At 34.5% G+C, this 8,805-nt stretch overlaps 1 protein-coding gene across 2 annotated transcripts; it reads left to right on the top strand.

Moving 5' to 3' along the window:
- Positions 1-921: 921 nt before the first annotated feature.
- LOC134259541 (uncharacterized) lies at positions 922-8,226 on the top strand. Of its 2 annotated transcripts, none has more exons than XM_062742128.1 (8): positions 922-1,049; positions 3,726-3,831; positions 4,473-4,511; positions 4,811-4,876; positions 5,584-5,713; positions 5,850-5,986; positions 6,517-6,558; positions 7,724-8,226. In XM_062742128.1, the coding sequence occupies exons 1-8, from the start codon at positions 1,014-1,016 to the stop codon at positions 7,759-7,761; spliced, it is 594 nt and encodes a 197-aa protein (XP_062598112.1). In that variant the 5' UTR covers positions 922-1,013; the 3' UTR covers positions 7,762-8,226. The 2 variants fall into 2 exon arrangements, with proteins under 2 accessions (XP_062598112.1, XP_062598111.1); XM_062742127.1 differs by lacking the exon at positions 922-1,049 and adding an exon at positions 2,693-2,994.
- Positions 8,227-8,805: the final 579 nt, after the last annotated feature.

An 8,805-nucleotide genomic window follows, 5' to 3' on the forward strand; every position in this document is an offset into this window, starting at 1 on the left:
TATCACTGTCCAAGTTGTGGAAATTCTTACAGGATTTGTTTATTAATTCATACAAGACTTTTCTTTCATCCTTAATGTGATTACATGAAAGGAGAAAATGTTTCTCATCATCAACTGTTTTGTCATTGCATCTATTGCAGTGTCTTTCTTCTCTAGGAATGCCTATATATCGACCCCTTTCAATATTAAGTCTGTGAGCTGATATGTGAAAACGAGTAAAACTTCTCCTCTGCTCAAAATTCTTAATTAAATTAAGATACTTTTCTTGACCAAAATTTCGTTTAAAAGTGCTATAGCATCTCAGCTTTTTATCAGAGTGTGATTTAAGTTGTGAATTCCACTCTTGTATATAATATCTAAATAAACAATCTTTAAGTTCACGTTTGAATTTGTGCATTTTGACTGAAGTTAAATCACGAATACCATCGATATTGGTAATAAGAAAATTAATGGAGCTGTACCAAGAAGGGAGTTTTTTCTCAAACAATGATTTGGATTCACAATATGCATCTTTTAAAATTGGGAAAGACTGGCCTAGATTTTCAAGCCTATACCAGTACCTTATCATTGATCTTACAATGTCAAAGTGCAGTGGAAATCTACCTAAATCAGACAATACAGCAAAATTAGTTGCAGTTTTATGCACACCTAGTACTGATTTACAAAATTTCAAGTGGAGTTTTTCACAGAATAAGTTGGAGTATATTTTATCAATAGTACAATTGGGTATGCTATTTTTTTTTTATGTATGTTAATGTCATTTTCATTTTGCGTCTCTTACAATTTTTCATTTATGTATTTATTTTTTTTTTTTTTGAATGGGGGGATGGTAGATATGATCCGAAGTACTGACAAGGAAAGAAAGATAACCCATTTAGCGTCAAGTGCTCTGAACGTATTGCGCATTGCTCGCGGCGCAGAATAGGAAAATACTATCATTGCGATAGCAAGAGAAAGAAGACAGAAAACAAAGTTACGCAAGATTTTAGCAGTTTTACTGTTGAATCAGAATAATGGATTATGATAAAGATTTCTACCGGAGAAAACAGGTCTGGTTTAATACATGCTTTAATATTCTAGATCTATTTACCAGATTTAAAAAAACGTAAGCAACGTGAATCGAATAGGTCATTACGATTAGAGGAATTTCGGATTGTGTAATATCGACAGCCTATGGTGACCACATTGGATCTTTTCTAGATATAGCATCTTTCTACATCTTAAGATCAATACAGTGTCAGATGTAAATCATTTTTTTGTAAAAATAAAGGTGCAGGTAAATAAAAATTCTGCATTCCAATTTCCAGCACAAACTTGGTTGATTAGGGGACGACCATTTGATTCTGAGGGGGGGGCCTGGCAGATTTTGGAAATAAATAATCTGTCCCTGAAAATGTTGAAAATAAATAATCTGTCCTCCTCTGCAAAGAAAATAAATAATCTGACCTTGACTTATGATATTTAAATATTGTGAAAATACCTTTTTATTTCCGTGTAATTTAACCTCAGAATCTTCAATTCAGCATTTTTTTTGGGCTCGCTTCGCTCGCCATTTTAGAACCAAATAATATTTAAAATCAGATTACCAGACTGGATACTTGTAGTCAGTTGATCAACATGACAATGAGCACTCAGTAGATGTGATGAATCACTTTAAAAACAAGCCAATTCTTAAACACCACAAAAGATAGATTTTCTTTTCAAAGAATTATACTTCCCGATAAATTAATACAAAGTATACAGTGGCGGATTTAAGGAAGGCATACATGTGTATGACCCTCCCCTAAAATTTCAAAGTATGATATGAATTATATTAATATTGCCATGCTTTAAGTACAATACCAATATTTTTATGCCTAGTTTTACTCTTAAAATACACAAAAACCCAAGAGCTTCAGGGGGCTTCGCCCCCTCCGCCCCCTTCATTCAAAGTATGATATGACTAGTATTAATTATGTCATACTTTGGAACATAACTAACCAATTCCTACATAATTGTGCCTGCTTTTACTCTTGAAATACACAAAAACCCATGAGCTTCAGGGGGCTTCGCCCCCTGGACCCCCTTCATTCAAAGTATGATATGACCAATATTAATAATGTCATACTTTGCTATATAATAACCAATACCACTATAATTGTCCTGGTTTTACTCTTAAAATACCCGAAAACCCAAGAGCTTCTAGGGAATTTCCCTCCCTTGGCCTCCACCAGTGCTTCGCCCAGAACCCACTGGGGGCCTTAACCCGGCCCCAAACCTCTTGCTTGAACGAAGTTATACACACCCCCCATCCTGAATCCGCCTATGGTATATAAATGATAAGTCTTTTAGAATCAATCGATCAAGGTACCCTAAGACAAAGAAGAAAATAAATAATCTGTCCTCGATAATCTTGAAAATAAATAATCTGTTCTTGACAGGCATGAAAATAAATAATCCGTCTCAAAAAAATTTGCCAGGCCCCCCCCCCCTCAGAATCAAATGGTCGTCCCCTTATCACTTTTTTTTAAAATTTAATTTCTGGATGCAACTGGCTATTTAGTTACATAACTTTAAAAAATACTGTCATAAAAATTATTTTTATCAAAGTTTTATCTTTTTGAATTCAGTGTTGCATAGGTCGCGTTTAACATGTTTTACGGTGTGACCGTTGGGGCGAGCACAGCTAGTACATTGTACCATCAAAAACACTCTAAAAATATTGATCAGCCACTTCAAACATCAAGCCGCACGAGACATCTCGACTAGCTGTGACATCACATGACGTCACGGAGCTCGTTGGAGCTTACGGAGACAGCCTAGTGTCAGTTTGAAACTATAGACCTAGTGCAATTTTGGTTGAAAAACATTGTAGAGTTATTTTTTGTTTCTTTGAAAGATTTCTACAAACTGATCTAGCCTTTTATGCTCTACATTATTTATTTATTTATTTGCACAAAGGACATTGGGTGGTGCAGGAATTCTTGGAATGTTTCACAGAGAAATTTGGCTGACGTATGTACAGAATTCAATCCGAATTTCCTCTGTTCTTACACGTTAGTCTATTGAGCTCGCTGCGCTTGCTATAATTAATGTACATCAATATGTGATAAACCTGTACATCACAGTGTCCAAGGTTAAATTGTCTCTAAAAGACCTGGGCCGGTAATAGATGAGATCAATCGGGTCAACTGGGGGAGGCCTAAGACACTGTTTTACCAACTTTTTGGGGCCGCAAGGTCTCATTGCATGAAAAGCGTTACAGGAAGGGATTCAAGGACAAATGTTGATCGATCCTTTCTATTTCAGTTCTTTGAAACGCACATCTCTGAAAGTGTGATAATTAATAATTATAAGCATTTTGTTCATTGTTCAAAAGAGCCAATAATTTTATTATTTTCGTGCAGCTGTGGCAAACAACAGCTATGTACATTAGTGTGCTTATGGAAAAATAGCCCAGTTATTATAGCACCTGAGTTCAGTTGTTGGTTCAATTCTGGTCAACTTATCTAGCTGTCAAAATTTTTGAATACACTGTGCATTTTGAGTGAAATCAGACCTTAACTGGCAGTTGAAGTCCTGCAAGGGGTTTTAAGGAATCCAGATTTGATGATTTATAATTTTTTTGGTGAGAAATTAAAGGAGTGATATCATGGTTTTCAGGCGGTTTGATCATAAGCAGCCAGACAATTTGGTAAACAGAGCTTTTTTTTATCCATATTAATTCCATGACTTTTTTACCCTAGGAACTCATGCAAAACATATATGTTTTGAAAAAGGACATTACACCACAAGAAACAGAGGCAATGAAGGATATCAAATCTTCTGTCCAGCAAGCTTGGGCAATCAGAGGTAAATAAGCATGGATATCTGGAGTAAAAACCCATGGGATATCAGAGGTGAGTGGACATGGGCAATCAGAGGTAAATAGGCATGGGTATCTGGAGTAAACAACCATGGACAGTCAGAGGTGAGTGGACATGGGCAATCAGAGGTAAATAAGCATGGGTATCTGGAGTAAACAACCATGGACAGTCAGAGGTTAGTGGACATGGGCAATCAGAGGTGAATAGGCAAGGGTATCTGGAGTATACAACCAAGGACAGTCAGAGGTGAGTGGACTTGGGCAATCAGAGGTGAATAGGCATGGGTATCTGGAGTATACAACCATGGGCAATCAGAGGTGAGTGGACATGGGCAATCAGAGGTGAGTGGACATTGGCAATCAGAGGTAAGTGGACATGGTCAATCAGAGGTGAGTAGACATGGGCAATCAGAGGTAAACAACCATGGGCGATCAGAGGTAAAAACGGAATGAAAGAAAGGAAACAACTATCACAGCCCTGTGCAATCAGAGGTTAACAAGCATGGGTATCCAGAGGATCAGAGGTAAACAACCTTGGGCAATCGGAGGTGTAACAATCACAAATAATTATTTTCTTCAAATTTATACAGTAGATTAAATAAAATCAATTTTTGTGCTTTCTTTTCAGCCATACCATGTGTTTTGTTTGGTTACCTTCAAATCGCTGGTAAGTATACATGTAAATATTTTTGTACATTGTTTCAGAAAATTAAAATTTGATTATGCAACATTAGACAACTGAATTGACAAAAAGAACACAGTTAATAAAGCTTTGATTCCAAACCTTAAAAAGTGTTCCAATTTTCTTTAAGCCTACAGATTTAATATGAATGAAACCTTTAAGTTAGCATATTGCCTGTAATTTTACTACATACAGGCTGTTATTCATACATTATGTACACTGACACTTGTTTGAAAGAGAAATATGACTTGAATGAACTGTGTGTGATTAACTATTTGTTTTAGGAATTCCACGCACAGCAGCAAAGATTCCAAAACTTCTCAAGTCTCTGAATTTTGGTTCTCACATGTGTAAGTAGAGAAATTTTAGCATATGTGCTTAGTTTTTGAGAAAATAAAACTTTGATGTACAGGACACAGAGCCAATTTCAACCAAACTTGGCACAGTGTATATCTGGCTATAGGGGATTGAAATATGTTCAAATAAGGAGCCACACCCTCTCCCAAGGAAAGATAATTCAGAAATAGTAAAAAGTGGTAGGGTCCTGTAAACCGATCTTCTTTCCAAAAATACACTAGGCTAAAGATGAGTTTATATGAAGGGTTCCTGAGTTTAATATTCAAGTTTGTTCAATTTTGTGTCCTTAATAGGTAAACAAAATTTTTTTTATGGGAAAAAGTTTAAAAATGTTTGAACAGCAAAGCCATGCTCAGTTATATCTATATGGTACGTAGCATCCTCAGGTAGTTTAGATTCAAATTTGTACAAATGACTTCGAGGGTGGGATGGGACCACATAGGGAAATCAAAACTTAACACTGGAACAGGAAGAAACTTTGTTTAAATCATCCATATTCCACAGGCTACAATAGGAATAAGTTTTACATAGGAATATATACAAGGAAAACAAATCTGAACAGTAGAACCATTGTTATTCAGGTTAGCATTGTGGGCCTCACTATTGGATAAAATTTACTGAAGTGATCCTTGCAAATTTTGTTTGTTTTTAAGTTTTGTATATCTAGTATCAATTATTGATTTTCATTTTGGAATTATAGATGCCATTGTCTTTGGATTATGTCTTGGTTATGGTTTGACACCTAGGCGGAAGATAATTAAAGAAGTCTTGCATAAACACAACATAACCACAGATCACAATCTAGGAAAACTAATCGCAATGGATGAAGAGTAAGCATTTCTTTTCTCTGTACTTGTCCGACCTGTTTAGATGTTCATTAAACATATAAAGAAGATAAATGATGTGGATTTAGTAAAACTTGGAAATAATTTCTTGACTATTTTATTTTTTCTGATTTTGGTGTAGGGAGCATTCTTCTTCCTCAGTACCACTATATAATTACCAGAGTGCTCAGAAGGCTTATAACACAGAGATAAAGAATGGAAAAGATGGTCAACTCTTTAAACCTCAAAATCAATTCCAGAAGTCAGAGGAAACACAAGGTACATCAGTCTGAAAATCGGGAAATTTATAGTCCAAATAATAGAAACAAAAAACTAACAATCTTTACCAGGGTTGGATCCAGCAATTTTTGAAAAGGGATTTCAAGGGTGGTGACTCCCCTACCACCATCAAGATAGAATTACACACATATAAGGAAGAGAAAAATTCTTCTTTTCTGCAGTACATACTCCTATCAATAACTTATTTTAATTAGTTAGTTTCCTCAAAAACTGGTCCAAAAAAGTATACCCAAAGTTTGATGGAAATTTGTACTGCTATCAAATTGAAATCTTATATGTTAGGTGTGTATTTCAAAATCTTGCAATATTCAGATGTTCTTTTCAGTAATCTTAATGTCTAATTTGGTCAATTTTAATGCAGTTTTAAATGAAAATGCCTTGAGTAGCTTTTATATAGACCTTCTAAAGTTTAACAAAAAACAAATCTCATATAATCTTAAGTATTCTTACTAGATGCAGTACAATGTATATATAATTTGGTCATAAACAACTGATTTTTTTTCTTGCAGAACCAGATGATGGATTTGAAAATTTTTATGCTAAAAAACGAGGTATATCTTTTATCATCAGTCAAAAATTTCATGAAGAAAATTGAAGTACATGTACATGTATTTATTGTATTGTATTACCATATTTTGTTTTACCCCTGTTCAAAATGAGAGGGGATATTATACACTTATCCACTGTTTGTGAGTGGGATAGCTCTTTTATCAAACCCGCGACAGGGAACTATTCCCGAGGGCTTGCCCGAGGGGAATAGTCCCTGTCAAGGGTTTAATAAAAGAGCTATCCCACTCACAAACAGTGGATAAGCGTTTTATTATACTGATGTATATAATAATTTCTGAGGTTTGAATTTTTTTGGAGTAAGATAATACTGCAAGAATAATCTGAAATCCTGATGACGTCACAATGCTACTGAGTCATTATGACATCATCAGTCAATAGATTTATCGCTGGAAATCAAAACTGGAGACAAAAATTGCACGAAAATTTTCCGAGGGTGGATAGCAAAAACTATACCCCGGGGTATAGCTTTGCTATGCATGAACTATAAAAGATAGCTATTTTACCTTCTGAACTTTATATAGGAAACATTTTAACAGAAGTATAATAAACTGTTTTATCCTTGTCTCTCTGTGTGTGTGTCTGTATGTAACAAATTTTCATAACAGTTTTCTCAGTAACTACCCTTCACAGATATAGTATACGGTAATTGAAATTTTAGCACTCTTTGTTTAGGCATGCAATATGGTGGGATTTATTTTTGTTTGAATCCAATGCCAGTGTTCTGTTTATCCTTGTATCTGTCCATGCCAAATTTTATCGCAGTTTTCTCAGCAATTTCTTGTGACAGATGCTAAATTAAATTTTAGCTTACTCTTCGTTTTGGCATGACATATTATTGCATTCATTTTTATATGAATTTGAATTCAACTTCCTATTTATTGCTGCATCTATATATTAACTTAATATATTCACATCAGAGGGAAGGTATTAGTAGTGAGCATTAGCTCACACACTTCTTGTTTTACCAAATTGGACCATTGTCGATGTATCAAATGTATTAGACTTTTACTATAAATACAGTACTGTATATAAATCATTTCATGGAACTGTTGTTTGGGAGAGCAGAATTAACTATGTATAATATCTAGGTGAAGAAGGCTAGTAGAGATAAGTAAAGATGGTTTTATGTATTTTCTGTCCTTTCAGGTAGAAAAACCAATGCTTATGGAGATGAATTGGACTAACAGTATAATGTTTACTTGTTGGTATGTGATGTAGAACAGAAACTTCAAAGTGACAAAGTGTGTTCTAGTTTTGCAGCCTGATTTGTCATCCAGCTCATTATCAAAAAATGGAATCATATTAGCACTAGTACTGCAGACTCAGCATTTTCTACAGGATGAGACAAAATCTGTTAGAATGATGTGTGATTATAGCAGCTATGGAACAAAGGAATATTTTGTGTTATAAGACTTTTCAGGTTCTTCACATTTTATATGGGTGGGTTTCTTTTCCTGTTTAGCACTCAAAGTGGCCATAGGACATACAGATTATGATATGCTATTTTTTATCATGCTTCTGTTATACTAACTGAGCTGAATGTATAGTGTGTGGATGTTGAGGATCGGCTAATATTGAGTTTTGAGCGCTATGGCCTACTTTAACACATAGCTCGAGCAATTTGAAAATAAAAAAATGTAAATATACAATTTTTCTAGTGTTCTTGTTTTTGATTTCGACTAGTCAATGTTTATTCTGAATTTTGTTCTGTGTGATGAGTTGCACATTTTATTTTAGGGATCCTTGAACTAAAAAAAAAAGTAAATCAAAGTGGGACCCTGAGCTTTTGTGCAGATTTTGGTATGGACCTTTATTTCTAAAATTCTACATCATTTTTAAGTTCTAACATTAAATCGGGATTCTACAATGTAAATTAAACTATATCCAACCAGAAGTCTCTGTCGAGACTGTAGCTGTACTGGTTTGTACTTAATATAATAAAGGAAGAGAAAAGTAGCAGTTGGGACTTAAAACTTTACAAAAGCAATGAATAGATTAATGATCTTTGATTAAATCTCTTTATGTCGCAATATTTCAATAAGACTACAACTGTAGGAGTAGCTTTTAATAAAACTTTACAAAATCTTCAATTTTAGTTACCATGGCAACATCAATCATCAAAATCAAAAACACGAAACTGATAATTATATATCTCTGTGTAGTCTACTGAAAGTATTTCACAGAAATTTCTATTTTTAGTAACCATGGCATCATCATTCATCGAAATC

This window comes from Saccostrea cucullata, unplaced genomic scaffold (assembly GCF_032062105.1).
Source record: "Saccostrea cucullata isolate Sc308-1 unplaced genomic scaffold, CSIRO_AGI_Scuc_v1 ctg12977, whole genome shotgun sequence".
Classification (NCBI taxonomy): Eukaryota; Metazoa; Mollusca; class Bivalvia; order Ostreida; family Ostreidae; genus Saccostrea; species Saccostrea cuccullata.

Coding starts and splice junctions, on each gene's coding strand:
- LOC134259541 (XM_062742127.1), top strand. CDS start 2,905: ATGCTCTACATTATTTATTTATTTATTTGCACAAAGGACATTGGGTGG. Junction 4,512..4,810: donor TGGTTACCTTCAAATCGCTG/GTAAGTATACAT, acceptor TATTTGTTTTAG/GAATTCCACGCACAGCAGCA. Junction 4,877..5,583: donor GAATTTTGGTTCTCACATGT/GTAAGTAGAGAA, acceptor TTGGAATTATAG/ATGCCATTGTCTTTGGATTA.